Genomic DNA, 15787 nt, shown 5'->3' on the forward strand with positions numbered 1-15787 from the left:
GTAATGTGAGCCGGGTGCCTGGCAAAAAAAAACCCGTAGACGGAAAGAAGACAAGGGCCGTAATTGGGACCACGCACTTTGGGAGTTAACAGCACGTCCAGGAACGCGTGTGGGAAGGACCCACTTAGTCTGACGCCTCCGGGCCACACCAAACCTGACTGGGAATCGTCTACTCCGCCCACATTGACTTGCGCGTTTTTCTTTTGCCCTATCTTTCTCTTTTTATATTATGATGCGCGGCTTAGGTGGGTTTAGCTCAGACTCCATTCTGGCCTTCGATAGTCTCCGAGCTAATGGGGCTATTGATCGGCTTAAATGAAAAACGCTTTTTCAGACCCTCGGACTTTTTTGGTTATTTTTGGCCGGGGGTAAAGTAAGTGCCATTGTGTGTTACTCCGTACTTTGTTCGAAATTAGGACAGAACTTTATATGTAAATGTAGTAATCCACACTCCGTTTCTGACATTAGTTATAACATCTATGTACAATATAGGCGATAGATTAACTCAACTCAGATCTGAAATTGATTTACAATCGCATCGCGCTCGTTGGCCGTCGATCGTGATTTCGCCAAAGCCAAACTAGATTATAGATATCATTGTCCTCTAGATGGTGTAAGGGAAATCAAACTCAAATATGGTCCAAGTACCCATCCAGTAGTCTCTATACTATATATGTCGAAGAGGGTTCCATTCAAGCGTACTGGTACTCCCATCGTCGACCTATAGGGAATAGGTTCATTCTTTCTGCGATGGACATCTATCAGCATGGCGTGACCCATCATTGCTGCTATATGCAGAATACATAGTCCTCCGTGCTTACCGGCCAAAGTGTCTAATGACCTTGGCTTGGCGGTCTCGTGCAGGTTAATATTTAGGACATACGGAGTACATAGCTCAGCTATGTTGTATATGGTCCCAGATGAGGGCCTCACGATTGACGTGGCCGGTTGCTATAGGTATCATGGTACGGCAGAAAATTTTGATCAGATCAGGATATACATGTATCATTTGAACATACAACATCATAGGATTGGGATCGATTCAAGTAACTTTGTACCGAGTACTCCGTACTCCGTACATGCACATGAACGGTAAACGCTCAGGGGCAAGTGCGTGGCCACATCCCAAGCACCTGCCAGACGCTCAGACCAGCTCATCAAATACATTGAATTTCGGTAAATTACTGTAAATTACCCTTGTTGACGCTGTCACAACGTGTCCCGCCCCCCATTCCTTCCCCCCTGATGATGAAGTGATCCTCCTCTTCGTCTCTGATCCTTCGACCTCATTCACTCATTTGTCCTTTCTTTCTCTCCCTTGTCTGTTTTTACTGTCTTCACCTGTTGACTTTCAACAGCGTTTTTGACCTGGGCCAATTTCCCCTTGCATCGGTCGCCCGCGTTGCCTGTTTTCCCTTTCTTTGATCTTGTTGCCCGGACGGTTCTACAGAAAGTCATCCTTCGCTCCTTACAGCTTTTCTAAGCCCACACTCGTTTTTCACCTCTTGGGGATCGTTTCAGATTGATTCAAATCCCCTTTCCATTCGTTTTTATCGTCGAATTATTGTTTGCGCCCATTCGATCTGTCTCATCGGTTGCCATCGAGACGTTGAATACAATAAGCTTGCAATTGTCAATTTATTACCACTGTCCGAAGTCTGGTTGTGTTTGAAACTCGAATATTCCAGGCGATCTACTTCTCGTTACACCCCCTGATTGTTCATGAGGTGTTAACAGACGGTGGCTATCACATTTTTGTACACTGACCTTGGACTCACTCTGGGCCATCACGTACAGAGTTGTCCAACATGCGTCCCGACGCCATCTCCGTTCTGGCAGCTTTCCTCGCTGTTGGCGGTATCCAGCTCGTCGCAGCCCAAGATCTCCCCGAAGCGCACGCTCAGCGGCCGCGCTGGTACTTCCCGCAGGAAGTCAAGCGAACGATTCGCAGAAATGCTGAGCCCGACCCTAGCTCCCTCGACGGCCTTTTCGACAATCTGAAACCTATCCAGCTTTCTTCCGCGGCTACTACTACCGCCCCGGAAAGCTCTGCCGCTCAGCCCCAGAAGGGACAGGCAGTCGTTGTTGTAACCATCTCGGTCGATCCCAAGAACCCCGAGATCACCCACCGTATTACGGGTACTTCAATCATCGGCGGTGAACCGACTGGTACCACCACCACGACTACCCAGCAGACAGGAGGTTCGAGCACAGAGGCTACCAGTAAGAAGAGCTCCGAAGCCGCATCTGCTGATGCGGAAACCACACGAAACCAGGGGTCGGTGGTCGACTCATCCGTCAAGGCTTCGACTACGCCTGTTTCGACCAAAGCCTCTACCAACGGTCTCGTTGGTGATTTGACATCGGGTTTGGGTAACCTGCTCGGAGGCGATACCACATCCTCGACTGCGACCACCACATCCTCGACTGCGACCACCACCTCGGACTCGTCGGCCAAGATAACTTCGGCCGCGTCCTCTTCATCTGCTGCGCCCTCCAGCGAGGGTCTCCTTGGTGACCTGAGCTCGAAATTAGGCGGTCTTGTCGGCGAATCAACAACCAACAGCTCCGCCTCTGCGACATCCACTGTCCCCTCTAGCGCCAACAAGATCAGCAGCGCATCCTCGAGTGCAGTCTCGAGCACATCAAGCTCGGGGTCGGATCTCCTCGACCTTTTGGGCCTAGGTGACAAGTCTTCCACCAGCAAGAGCACAAATACTACCTTATCTTTGGGCACTTCTAGTTTGCCTACCATCCCAGTCAGCGTGCCTGCTTCTACTACCAACCCGCCGTCGACCACTCACACTGCAACTGCAACTGCAACTTCTGGTGATCTCGTCGGCAGTCTTATCTCGAGCGTGGATTCCCTGATTAGTGTTACATCTACTAGCACTGGTAGCACTGCTTTGATTTCTAGTGCGTCTAAGCCGAGTACTCTTCTGCCGCCCAAGTCGACTGGTCTCATTTCTGGCCCGGCAGGTACCAACACCGGTGTCATCCCCACCCCAACCAGTACACTTGGATCGGTCCCCGTCCCGCACTCGCACAGCTCAGAGTCTACATCTACATCTGGATCCGAGACTGTCTCTGGATCTACCGCCACCTCGGTCCCTTTGTTAGGCACTACTACGACCTCTGTTTCCGGAAGTGCATCTTATGAGGGCTCCAAGGTTCCCACGTCCACCTCTCACCCAGCATTTACCTCTCACCCCTTGTCAACTTCGACGACTTCGACAACAACCTCGAGCAAAGAGGTGAGCACGACCAAGCCCACTGTGGAGTCTCAAACCCCGACTGAGACGCTGGCGCCCCCCACCTCCAATGTCAACGACTGGATGCCATCGACCATCCTTATCGTGCCTACCGTGACGGCCACCCAGAGCTCGACCTCTGGCGAGACAGCGAAGCCAACGGCACCATCACTCCCCGGTTCTATCACACCATCGCACGAGGTGACCGAGCCCCCGTCTGACTCTATCTTGCTCCAGCTTGGTTTCAACAGCCAGCTGCCCTGGTCATTTGTTGCAACCACTCCCTTGTCATCATCGCAGATCTTCAACTACACCCCCCAGGCTATTGAAAACGCTTTGCCAGCCCTCTCTGCTAAGGACGGCCCAGTTATGTTTGCTATTGAGCCTTACTACAACTGGAAGTCCACTGGCTACAACGCCACCATTGCTATCTTCTATTTCCCTCGAGATAAGGTTGACGCCCTGCAAGCACTCAAGGTCAACCCCAACTCTGCTCTATACAAACAGAATAGCGAATCCATCAAGTCATTGATGGCAATGGTTGATCCCACAATTCCCCTCGAGTTCTCCGGAAACTACCCCAATGGCAACAGCGACTCGACTGGCGGCAACACCCAGGGCGGCAGTGATGATGGCCCGGACAGTGGCAACAACAACAACAACACTGATGGTTCTGCCGGCAGCTCCAAGGCTAAGGCTAGCTCTGTCGGCATCGGAGTCGGTGTTGTAGCCGGTGCTGCGGCTTACGGTGCGGGTATGTTCTGGGTTGCCCGTCGCTACCGCAAGAGAAAGCAGCTGCACCAGCGCTCTAGCTCGACCGTTGAGCAGATGAGTCAGGGGGGTTCCGCCGCTGGCTCGATGTTCGCTGCCGGTGGCCGTGTCCCTAGCCATGGTAGCCGTGGAACTGCTCGCTCGCAGATGATCAGCGCTCCCGTTATGGCGGAGAATTCTTTGGGATGGAATTAAGCACGCTTTTGACAATGCGACGTATAAACCACTCCTTCCATCGCCCTCCCCCTCCCCTCCTTTTGGACCCTATGACAACAATCAGAGGGCATTGGGTTTTCGAGGACCATGAATCCTTCTGAGATAACTGCTCCTTTCAATGCGCTCATGCTCTCCCCACTCTCCGTCAGGGGTAGGGACAGAGAGACTGCACAAAACTTCATTTTCATTGTCCATCATCCATCAAGGATTTACATGTCACATATCACGCATCTCTTCGTTTTTTGTGCAATTTTTGACCGGCCACTTTTCTTCTCAACATGATACTCCGAGCGACGGTCCAACGTCACTGCGTGTGTCGCGTTATCTTTTTTTTTTTCTTTCTTGACATATTCCCCCTTTTGTTCACCAAATACTTTTTTTACCCCTTTACTTCTTTCAATGGTATTGGGACAACCAAATTTGGGACGAAATCTTTTCTCTAATTTTGGCTCCCACTCGAAAGCTCTCTCTTATGAACTATTGGTCATTTAGTCTTTGGACTTGCACATTAATATTGGATTTGGGTGGCATCTTTTTGACAGAGCCGATGGCTCTTTCCCCTGCCCTTATTTCATTCCTCTCCGTCTCTCCCTTTCGATGTTGTATCAATTGTGCTATTCTTGCTTTCGCGTCTCTGTTTCTGTACAGATGTATGATGTATGTCCAAGTGCCACTTGGCCTTGTAGATGTGGACGGGAGCCTGTGAATGAAATGAGTAGATCTCCTTTCTTTTCAAATATGTCAGATGAATGTAAATTGTAATGTATGTATGCTTGTTGAGAAGGATATGGTTAGATTCCGAGCAAGGCGCTATCTATGAAGCCAGTCAGCTATGTCGATCTAACACCGTGGCTGTTACTGTTATAGACCTCCGCAAAGCCCACAAAGTCCAAATCCCACTGGGCTCTGAATGGGGGCCTATTAGAGTCCAATAAACACCAAACAATATAAGCGTTCTAAGAAACGTGACTTTCTTTACCTTATGTTTAGACCCCGTTTCTCGCCTTTATTTTCAGGGAATATTTCACTATCTTAACTGACATAGTATTACTGTCTATTAAACTTATATGCTACTTTTAAACACTCGAAAGAAACGCGTTATTTAGGTAGCTTTCAAGTCAGAGAGGGTCACTTAAAAACGATAGTACGCCCCTTGAGGTCTTCCATATATATCTGATATCGAAATATATGTTGTCATTTTTTTTGGACCTCCACTAGTCGTATTTAATTCCAAGTCAAAGTGTATACTTATATAGCTAGTATAATGATTTATTCTAAGTTCTACACGATTAGTAGAAAGGTCAGAGTACAGCGATTTCAAGATGCTAGTTGGATGGTGGACCCCCCCCAGATAGGCTATAATGGGGGCCTTGCGGGCCCCCACAAATGGGCTGTAGGTTGGGCTTGGCGGGAGTGTTACATCGCATTACATTCTGTGGGTTCGGTGAGAGTTTACAGATTCGTATAACTACATTCATCGAGCCCTAAGTTAATAAACAACATAATCTTTGTCAGAGAATCGGAGTTATACAAAGATAAACGACACACTCTTCTGCTTAATTGCCAAAAGTGCCAACTTGTCCAAATCAGAGTCAGAGAGCCCTTGATCATCCGGCCTCCGTGCCCTAATAACCAGGTTTTGCCCATAATGGTGCTCAAATTCAACTTGGGTATCCCAATCGAAGAGTGGTGAGCTCTCACGGAAGTAATATGGCTGGTCTTTCTTCGTAATGAGGTCAAATTTCTGCCGATGCACGGATTGGTGAGCTGTTATGAATTCCCCAGAAGTTGTTACTGCGACACTACAGTGCCAAGGACTCATGGAAAATGAGTTCTGCTGCGGAATAAGGGGAAAGGACAGCTTCGTCTGCCCCGACGAGGGATGGATGGAGAGACGGAGCGAGTCAGGATAAATTTGACGTACTAGCTCCGCGTACTCCTACAATCCATGAAGTTAGACTTGCCATCTTATATAGCTCTCAAGATGACCTACCACCCCGCGTACAATCATCGCCTTTGCAATGATCTTGATCCTCTTCTTATATTGTTTGGGGCCAGCACAGTCCTTAGTCACTGGGCTGAATTTTAGATCGACTTTCATGAACTTGTCGTATCCTGCATTGAATTAGCCATGAAACATTGGCTGGATTCTAAAACCTTACCACTTACCGTTATAAGTCCTCAGATAATCCTCATCGCCTTTCAAAAACTTATCGACATCAAATCCCGGCCGTCCACACCGTCGATGGAGCTCAGCCCTTGATAACCCACAGAGCTTCACATAATCTGATTTGGAAATATGTGCGCCAGTGTAAAGCCCAAGCATATTCATAATACGATGGAATTGGATACAAGCATATCCCTTCTCGACAGCGATCTTCCGTAGTCGATTCCCATACTCCCATACTTCCTCATCAGAGATTCCCGTAAGATCTAGGATTCAGGAATCAAATCAGCATCAGATCTTGTATATGGCACCCAAATAGAATAGGAGAGCGTCATCTCACCATTATAGCAGATCCCATCTGTAACAATAACCACAACTGCACCAGGCGGGTAAACAGCCTTGATATCCCGACAAAGATTCACCAACCGTGCCAACCCAAGCTCATCCCCCAAGTCCGGAAGTGCACCTAAAACTTTGTCCATGCGGTTATTACTCTTCATCGGAAAAGCAGGTAAAACCATAGGAATTGCCCTGTTGGCTGCGATATGTGTCTGCACGCGTGGCGTGAACGATGACCGGCCAAGCCATTCACCGGCCGCAGTTGTGCGCTCGTGGGAGCCATAGCGCTCCACGACATTCATTATTTTCTCTGCCTTTGAACGGATTAATGTGGCACATATTGTAGGTGCGCTAGGATGAGTCTCGGTGGTGACATCGGGATTTTGGGGCACTAGGTGTGGGTTTGATAGGAAGGATACTTGGGTGCTTGGGGTGGAGGTGATGCAGTTCAAAGAGATGTCTAGGTGGGCCGAGACTTGAACAACCGTCGGTGCTAGCATTTTGATATACTAGTTCATAATAGACTGGAGTGGGGAGGTTGGGATTGCAGACAGGGATTGGGAAGGGGTAAACTCGGTATTCGAAGGCACTCGTGATTTATAGGGGTGGTACCCTTAAGTTTTGTATTGGAATTAGGTGGCCAGCTATCGCCACCTTCCTCTTGGTTTCTTATGCTCTTCGTATGCTAAGAGGTATCCGGTGTTCAGCCCTCTCATGTGTTGTCCCGTTCCTTGCCATTTTTGTACTTCTAGTAACTGCTGTTCGGTGAATTCTTGAATGGAAGATGTACTGTTGCACAGACAGATAGAATGATATTGATCCATGTTTGGCTATATTGTGCTAAACCCAGTGCATTACCGGGATATAAATCTTTTCATGTGTCCAGATCAGACATTTGACTGAAGATCCTCGGAGAGCAATATAGATACTGTGAGTGGATACACCGTATCGCAAACTTGGTACTATATGTGACCAGTCAATGCCCTCGCGACTGTACTATTTTAGAAAGTATGGCTGTTGAAACTGACTGTTCATGCATGATTTGGCACATGCCGTTTCCCAATTAGGCCAGATGTCGGGATATCTTACACGAGAGGTCGGGATAGCAGGGACCCAATAAATGTCTCAGGCAAAAGCTTCCCGGGGATAAATGTAACATGACAACGTGATATCTCACGATTTCGACGGCTGAAGGCTGATACATCATGAGAAGTCAAAAGGGTATCGCTTCATAGCCTGACTATATTCTTACCAAGACCGGGGGATATTCCGTTAACCAAACCTCCGTCATATTCCATCAGGTCAGAACCGTTTAGCCAGTTGGAACTCTGCTTCCCTCTTTTCCTTTCTTTCCCTGTCCACTCCGCTAGATAGTGAATTCAACGCACGCGCTCTACCCATCGAGACCTCTCACTATGTAGCACTAGAACTTCGCATCTAATATTGCCTCCGAAGCCTTATTCTAGATAATTGAGCCCATTCGTGGGATTTGTAACTCCCGCGAGGAAACTCCATTCACAAGAAGTAAGAAGCTTCCTTTTCTCGTTCCCAGCGATACTCCATTCGCTTCGCAGTTTCCATCCCGACTTCGATACCACCATAATGCGCTGAAATAAACTCCAGCATCACATCAATACCTGCAGTGATTCCAGCAGACGACCATATCTCAATCCCAGGTAGCAACGACAGGCCGTCAGGCACCACATCCATGGGAACACTGTCACGCAGCCACCGTCGGTTGCGCTGCCACTTCACATCGTTTGTTTGTTTAGTGACATCATCGTAGCGGGCTGAATTTGTTGTTACCTGGCGTCCATCTAGAAGCCTAGTCTGCGAAAGAACATGGCTACCGGTGCAAATAGTAATGATGCTGTGGCGGACATAGGGTGCAACAGCAATTAGAAATTCCTGAACCTCCTGCGTGTTGGAGACTTTGGCTTCATTGAGTGTATTACTGTTGTAAATACGGTTTAGACGTGTCCCCGGGCCACCTGGGATGATCAATACATCGATAGGTTTGATTTTACCACTTCCATCGTCGGTAACTTTCCCTGCTTTTAGAGAAGTTATCACCTCAGCGAAGGTACATTGTGGCAACATTTGCTGGTTGCAAGCGGTATTGGTGCTTGACGGGAGATCAAACCGCCATTCTGCCTTGGAAGGTGGAATCGGTTTCACTGAGACTGGGTCGAGAGTTGCCGCTGATACAGTCAGGGTGATTCTCGATGTGTCAGGATACTGCGTGCGAATGTTGAGAATGTCCAGTGGAGCCGCCACATCCAGTAATTGAAATCCTGGGAACAATGGAAGGTGGTAATGGAGAGGTCTGAGGGGCATCTTGTGTAATGCTCCGTTGGAGAACCCCCGTGAGAAGATGAGTTGGAGAAAATATGGTAAGGGGGTCATTTTTGAAACAGAGAGAGTCATGCTATTTGTTGATTCAGATGAACTATTCCAAGGTCAGTTGATATGACTAAAAAAAGGAGAATGTATATATAAGTTTATGTGAGGATGACGGCAATATTAATGCAACACGCAAAACCAGTATCGTATGTACAGTATATGTTATGCGTTAAGGGTGATGCCTGATTTAGGCTTAATACGCATCTCTGGAGTAGGACAAGTAGATACACAACAGAAATCTCTATTAAGGATATGTTTATGTACAATCATCTCAAGCCCCCGAAAAGTGAGACCAGACTACAAACAAAGCTCCAGTCAAGATGCAAATACCCCCGAACAGTTGCGCGTACAGGTAGTCACCGCCTCGTAACGCGATCAGCTGTCCTGCTATGTAAGGTCCAGTCAGGAGTGGAATGCTATTGATTGTGGTGATCATTCCAACACGTGTACCGGATTTTTCTGGGTCTTTGGATCCGAAGTACGCATTGGCAGCCGGTAACTGACTTTGCGCACAATTTACCAGTAACCCATATACTGTGGCCCAGATGAACATCCCAACGTGGGTGTGTACACCAATCCACCCTAAAATGGCGATGCCGCAAGGGATTGAGACTGCAATGCAAGTCCTTACTGCGCCCAGCCACCGGTCCGCCACGAATGCGGATGCGATGCGGGATGGAACACCAACACCGTTCATCAGGATGAGGAGGAGAAGGGAATCGGATGCGGTAAATCCTGTGTGAGCTTGGGCATATTGTCTAAGCTGTAGATCATGTCAATTGTGTCGCTCAGGCAAGGTGAACTCAAGCAAAACTTACATAGATGTACGCAAAGTAAATACCCTCGAAGATCAGGAATGAGCCGATCGAGAACAGGAGGTAAGGGCGTTCGCGGAATGCGCTGAAATCAACCCAGGGAGGCGGCCTCCGAGGTATAATCCGAGATCTGGTAAACTTGACAATGATAACGCCGTTGAACAGAATAATGGCCGCCATGATCCGGACAGTCCATGCGAAGCCGATATTGTTGAAACACTTATAAGCCACCACTGGGAAAACCATGCCCCCAGTTGCTGCTCCACAAGAAGCCAGCGAGACGGCCATTACTCGCTTGGAGTTAAAGTATGTCGCATAGAGCGAGATCATGGGGCTGAAGACGAGCCCGTGGCCAATTCCACTGACGATGCCTTGCGCTAGCCAGAAATGCCATAGTTTTGTGCCGAATGAGGTCGCCAATGCTCCAGCAACTTGCAAGAGACATCCAATGGCAATACATAGTCTCAGATATCCCGCGTCCATTGCCCGGCCTGAGAAAGTGGCCAGGAAATGGACAAGAAACATTTGCACTGCTCCGATCCAAGACGCATTCGCCGGGCTGACATTGAGAGCCTTGACGTAGTATTCCTGGAAAAATCCATACCTATATTGCATTAATGAGTAAGATTCACATATGTGACGGCGCTCCCTTACGATGTGATATAGCCCCATACATTGAAGACAACCAGATGTCCAGTCAGAACCTGGGTCCAGGCCACGAGACCTCCATCGGGGATCTCATTATTCTCCGCTTTGCGATCTTCGTCTTGTTGATGAGGATCTGGGGGAACAAATAATGGAGATTCTTCGGTGAGAGTAGCATAGGTGGTGGCCGATGTGGTGTAGGACGAACCGGCGGCAGTCGAGCATGCTCCAGTCCCATTGCTCTGGGATATGTTTGGTTGGCCCATGTTGTCCGGGGAGGCTTGAAAAGAGCAAAAAGAAAATGTGCCTTCCCAGACTCGGGAAATAAAGTGGAAAGCGGGCAGTATGTATAGGAGAGTTGGATTCTCAAATGTGACTTAAGTGCTACATTATGGAGGCGATGCACCCTTCCCTGCAGAAAGCTTGCAGATACGTTCCGGGCGGAGAGGGGGTTACTTTTACAGAGTATTAGATTGTGCAAGTAAGTTAATTAATTACGATAAAATTATATGCTGCTGCATTCGGATATTCAATGCTGATCTTGACGCGGAGGAATAACAATAACATCCCAACACATAGTCCCATTTTGCTCCACGTATTCTGGAATTCCTTTACATACTATTTACAATGACATTTGAATACGCCCCAGATGATGTGCCTCAGAAGATTATCGAGGTGTTAAAGCGGTTCTGCTTACATTCAAGCAAAGATGGCCATCAGAACGACGTCGGAAGGGTGTTTGAATCAGTGCCTGAGAAATTGAAGATCGATATTATGGCAAACCAGCAGATAACCATGGTCTTACCTGCATTCCCGTGGAAGAGCCCGAATCAGGACAAAGTCCTAGGAGACGGGGCTGATCTAGGAGAGGAAATGGGTCTGGCGAGGTTGAATCACCTGTGCGAGGAGATCTCAAAGGTCTACCCTTACGGCACGCGACTTATCCTCATATGTGATGGACCAGTGTATAACGGTGTGTCATTCTTGATTTCCAGGTATATAATTCCCAAAATTGGGACCAAGAGACTGACAGTGTAGATTTGGTTGGCGTTCCCGACGACGAATATTACGACTACGGCATTGAGCTACGCAAATTCGCCCAAAAGAAACAGTTCTCTTCTATCCAGTTTATCCGATTGATAAACTTGTTGGGATTAGGAGATGGCGAAAAAATCACCAAGGCAGATTATCTGCGTCTCGTCCCCACCTGCAGGGAGAAACTGATGTCACCCACGTACTTTGACCCGACATTTGATATTGAAAACGAGTTGAAGACAAATCCAGATACCAAGACAACATATGAGAGCTATTTCAGTCGCATCTCAGAGGATCTAAAATGGGCCAAAGGGTTTGACCCTATTGTCGCGGCCGACCCGGCGCTCTACACAGCTGAGGTGTCCAAAGTGGCGAAAACCATGATCAACAGGCTCATCGTAAGTTTCAATGCCATGCTATACTGGATCGTTTTATTTTTTAAGGAGTCTAGCTCACTGGCTCACTGTCTTCACAGGCATATGAAGCCGTCATTAATGCCACACTCGGAAAATACATCCGTCTGTCGATTCACCCTTCATTGGGGCGAAACAAGATCTCTATTCCCCTGCTGCGACAAGGTGACCTGTTTGGTGATATGCCATGGCATGCAAGTGTAGTGGTACTGTCGAATGGGGAGATTCAAACCGGAAACTCGCGAGAATTTCGCAAACTGTACGAGGTCGTGGTGAGGCATGGCCGGCCTTATTACTTCAGAGAGCGGAGCCCAATGTATGAATGGGAGGCAGAGGTGGAGTTTCAGCATGACTACGATGGGTTGATCGTGAAGAACCCTTTTCAGAGAGCCCAGATGCTTGGTAAGGATGATCGCTTGAAGCTGGCTCGCTTGATTGTGCAATATCAGACCAAGTCGGTTCGGGTGGAGGGCTTTGAAGTATCGAATGACGTGTAACTATAATTTTAACTCACTGATAGCATATGCTAGTGGAAAAGAGAATACAACAGAGGTAGTTTACACGGACAGTAAGGCATAATCAGAGAGCAAACAGCCCTGGGGGAACTTTGGGAGCTTCCGATACCTTCCATATTTAAGGTGATGGGTCTACCCCACATTCTTCTATTCAGAACCACGGGTTCTCCCCTCAGACTAACCTGACTCTGTCTAGATCTCAACTCTATTGTTCTCAATGGGATTGGATTGTTCATCTTGCATTGATCATCTCCAAATTTCAAGAGAATCTAGTCGGCTCCGATCTGATCTCGATCTATTCCCAAAGACAGATTTTTCTCGATTGATGATATGGTGTTTGGGCCTAGTATTTCTAGCCCTTCTAGAATTGCAGAGGAAAACATGACATCAAGAAAGTCCCCACTAGCCACATCTCTATGGGGATACAAATCGGACAGGGGCCTTCGGCTACAAAGAGATGGGCAGAAAGACCACATCAAAGCGGATGAAATGAGGCTATGTATCGTGTTCAGAATGGGCGGGTATAGATACATTAGCAATCCCAGTGGATATCAGTAGGAATAAGAGATTAAAGAATGCAAAATGATATGTATAATAAGTGGTGTACAATAAGCGATAGGGGAGATGCGCCCATAAGCAAGAGAGAGAAGCCAAAAAAAAAGTATGCAGGCAAAGTGAGGAATAGAAGTTAGTGTGTCTACCTCATTCCTTCTTCTTCTTATCCGACTCCGATTCAGACTTTCCAAACCAGCTCGTCAGTGACGCAATCCCACCACTGCCAGTCTGGCGACGGAGATCACGCGCTCGCTCCCGCTCAGCCTTGTACTCGTCCCAGGAGATATTTGCCGCAGCAGCAGCACGGACTTCTTCTTCTTCCCGGGGAGGGAGGCTCTTGCCTGGCAGTGGGCGGACGGCTGCTTCGCCGCCGTAAGCACGAAGCCCTGTGCGGAAGACCCACTCAACAGCCTCGTCAACTGGATGATCGAAGATATACGGAAGGAAGGGGACAACTGCGAGACCAAGCTAGAAAAAACGGTTATTAGCATCATATTCGCCAATTTACGCTTTCACCTGAAAGGAAACGGTACATACCCCGACCGGCGTCCATGTACGGATAAATGCAATCTTGACATCCTTCACCATCCTCCCAGAATAGCGGACGACACTGTGGATTGTGAATGCGGGCAATCCCATACTTGCGATACTCTGGAAAACCGCACGCTTAGCCATGACCATACGATAGTCCTCCGCAAGCGGGATTTCGGGAGTCGGCCAGTCTGGTTGCTCATCCTTGGAATCGGCTGAGCTGCCAATCGTCATGTTTCCCGTCACCATGCCCTTGAGAATCTGGTTCTGCGAAGGCTGTGTAGCATCCTTGTATGTCTCGCCTGTAGGAGCTAGTGCGTTCCAGTTCCGGATATAGGCCTTGTAGCCTTCGTGGCCGACATCGCCAAGTAGGTATGACCAGGATATAGCATAGGCAGAGCGCACGAGCCATGGGTGCGCGATCGGACGGAAGGACTCGCCGATGTCTGAGGTGTAGGCGACATAGCGATGGGCAGACAGAAGAATGGTGCGGATACGATTGGCGTATGCAGCATAGCGGAACGGTGTTTCTGTAGAGTTGACCGAGCTGCCATCAATCGAGGTGCTCATAGTTAGTTTCTGTTCTGTCCTTGTGTGTTCGATTCATGTGAGTTTGCGGAGCGGGCCAGTATGTCATCGACTCAAGCCGGGAAGGGCCCGTGGACCCACTCCACGGCCTTCTCCCTTTTTCTCTGAGTACGCGACAACTTTCTGGCTAAATATTATATATATATAAAGGTAAGAGTTTCACATACTATTGGGAGTAGAGGTCCTCATATTCCTCCTCACGATCCACCAGTCGTTGCAATTCTGCAGGGAGCTTCTCTCGGACTACAGGCTTGTCCAACACTTCCTGCGGGGGAGACTGAGGTTCATGTTGGCGGCCCCAGACCATTGCGAAAGTAGTATGGTATGTTCGGTTATGGGGTATGTAGTGGTTTTGAACAAAGCAACGCTTATTCGTGTGCCAAATGACGAGAATGCAAGGCGAAAGGGTCTTATAATATCAAGGATGTAAAAGAGAAAAGCTATGCAAGGGAAGAAACAAGGTAGGATTGAAAGATTCTCACATTTACCGCACACTACCGCCGGAAGACACAGCCATAGCCGGGATATACATTAGCTGTGGGATACTTCCCCCCGAGATTCCCCTCCGAGGTCCCGTTGGTATCTTCCGGATCGGGATCTGAGGTAGCAGTAATATACAGGATAGCTCAGGACTGAGCTCGACATTCATTGCCCGTCATCAAGGGTTTCAATCTGAGATTTTTCCTTCGTCGGATATCAACTGGAATTGCCGATGTCCTTGTGTTGTAATTGACTTCAGATGCCCATGCACCCGTGACGCTCGTTCTGGGGATGTCACATGATATCGGATATAGCCGGGTGGCCGAGCACCCTTACCTAATCATCCACAGTTCCGAAGTCATGTGAATGATCTAACCAAATCAGGAAAGGCGGTATCCGTGCCGACCTCGTCGTTTGGTCCAAGCCTGAGGATTCCGTCCACATCGCTGCCAATTGAACCTCTTGCTATACCTCAATTCCAACCCTAAAAAATGGTTGTCTACTACCAGATCGCCGGCAAGAAGGTCGGCTCCCACGTCGTAAGTTTTCATTCCTCTGGAAATACCACTGCGCGCTCGCCATCCCTTTCTCTTCGCGCTTCTTGCGGGTACTTGTGAAACATGAAAGTTGACCGGGTTCTCTCCACCCCCTCCAGCTCGCCATGGCCACCCTCGGCAGCATGTTCGCCGGCTCTTGGCTCGCCATGTCCGGTGGTGAGAAGCCCAAGACCGCTCAGGGTCCTCCCATCAACGCCTCCTCCAAGGATGAGGAGAACTTCGTCCAGTATGTCCAACACCATCGCGGAGAACAGACAGCCGCCGACCACAAAGTGGATCTTAATGTCAGCCTTTGAGCATCTTACTGACTGTCTATCTTACAGGAACTTCATGAAGGAGGTTGATGGCGGCGAGAAGAAGCCCGCCGCTGGCCATTAAACCACCCCTCGACACAGTTTATATTGATGGAACGGTCGAACATGGGCAGCTAGGAATTGAATTCAAACAAAGTACTTCCGCTCTCGTGCCATTTCTAGCGCGCAACGATGTGTATCCGCCCTTCCGCA

The 15787-nt window shown here is 48.5% G+C and overlaps 7 protein-coding genes across 7 annotated transcripts; 3 read left to right on the forward strand and 4 right to left on the reverse strand.

Moving 5' to 3' along the window:
* Window positions 1-1808: 1808 nt before the first annotated feature.
* N7500_003372 (putative mucin family signaling protein Msb2) lies at window positions 1809-4217 on the forward strand (the record flags this gene model as incomplete). Its single annotated transcript, XM_056674518.1, has 1 exon — window positions 1809-4217. One exon carries the CDS (start codon window positions 1809-1811, stop codon window positions 4215-4217), a length of 2409 nt encoding a protein of 802 aa, XP_056535043.1.
* A 1546-nt stretch (window positions 4218-5763) lies between these two features.
* Window positions 5764-7244, reverse strand: N7500_003373 (isocyanide synthase family protein; the record flags this gene model as incomplete). Its single annotated transcript, XM_056674519.1, has 4 exons — window positions 5764-6177; window positions 6232-6353; window positions 6408-6671; window positions 6746-7244. 4 exons carry the CDS (start codon window positions 7242-7244, stop codon window positions 5764-5766), a joined length of 1299 nt encoding a protein of 432 aa, XP_056535044.1.
* Window positions 7245-8259: 1015 nt separating this feature from the next.
* Window positions 8260-9081, reverse strand: N7500_003374 (uncharacterized protein; the record flags this gene model as incomplete). The annotated part of the gene is made up of 1 exon (XM_056674520.1): window positions 8260-9081. One exon carries the CDS (start codon window positions 9079-9081, stop codon window positions 8260-8262), a length of 822 nt encoding a protein of 273 aa, XP_056535045.1.
* Window positions 9082-9418: 337 nt separating this feature from the next.
* On the reverse strand, window positions 9419-10873 carry N7500_003375 (uncharacterized protein; the record flags this gene model as incomplete). Its single annotated transcript, XM_056674521.1, has 3 exons — window positions 9419-9910; window positions 9966-10566; window positions 10617-10873. 3 exons carry the CDS (start codon window positions 10871-10873, stop codon window positions 9419-9421), a joined length of 1350 nt encoding a protein of 449 aa, XP_056535046.1.
* A 361-nt stretch (window positions 10874-11234) lies between these two features.
* Window positions 11235-12552, forward strand: N7500_003376 (isocyanide synthase family protein; the record flags this gene model as incomplete). Its single annotated transcript, XM_056674522.1, has 3 exons — window positions 11235-11580; window positions 11646-12040; window positions 12118-12552. 3 exons carry the CDS (start codon window positions 11235-11237, stop codon window positions 12550-12552), a joined length of 1176 nt encoding a protein of 391 aa, XP_056535047.1.
* Window positions 12553-13272: 720 nt separating this feature from the next.
* On the reverse strand, window positions 13273-14551 carry N7500_003377 (uncharacterized protein; the record flags this gene model as incomplete). The annotated part of the gene is made up of 3 exons (XM_056674523.1): window positions 13273-13593; window positions 13663-14221; window positions 14412-14551. The coding sequence occupies 3 exons, from the start codon at window positions 14549-14551 to the stop codon at window positions 13273-13275; spliced, it is 1020 nt and encodes a 339-aa protein (XP_056535048.1).
* A 537-nt stretch (window positions 14552-15088) lies between these two features.
* N7500_003378 (ATP19 family protein) lies at window positions 15089-15713 on the forward strand. The gene is made up of 3 exons (XM_056674524.1): window positions 15089-15263; window positions 15380-15507; window positions 15605-15713. Exons 1-3 carry the CDS (start codon window positions 15216-15218, stop codon window positions 15657-15659), a joined length of 231 nt encoding a protein of 76 aa, XP_056535049.1. The 5' UTR covers window positions 15089-15215; the 3' UTR covers window positions 15660-15713.
* The last annotated feature ends 74 nt before the right edge of the window (window positions 15714-15787 follow it).

The sequence above is a fragment of the Penicillium coprophilum genome (assembly GCF_028826855.1).
Source record: "Penicillium coprophilum strain IBT 35676 chromosome Unknown utg000002l_segment0_segment1, whole genome shotgun sequence".
Classification (NCBI taxonomy): Eukaryota; Fungi; Ascomycota; class Eurotiomycetes; order Eurotiales; family Aspergillaceae; genus Penicillium; species Penicillium coprophilum.

What these genes read in the sequence shown, in the direction of transcription:
- N7500_003378 (XM_056674524.1), top strand. Translation starts at nt 15,216, where the DNA reads ATGGTTGTCTACTACCAGATCGCCGGCAAGAAGGTCGGCTCCCACGTC. An exon ending in AGAAGGTCGGCTCCCACGTC is followed by an intron (nt 15,264 to 15,379) that starts GTAAGTTTTCAT and finishes CACCCCCTCCAG; the next exon opens with CTCGCCATGGCCACCCTCGG. An exon ending in GATGAGGAGAACTTCGTCCA is followed by an intron (nt 15,508 to 15,604) that starts GTATGTCCAACA and finishes TCTATCTTACAG; the next exon opens with GAACTTCATGAAGGAGGTTG.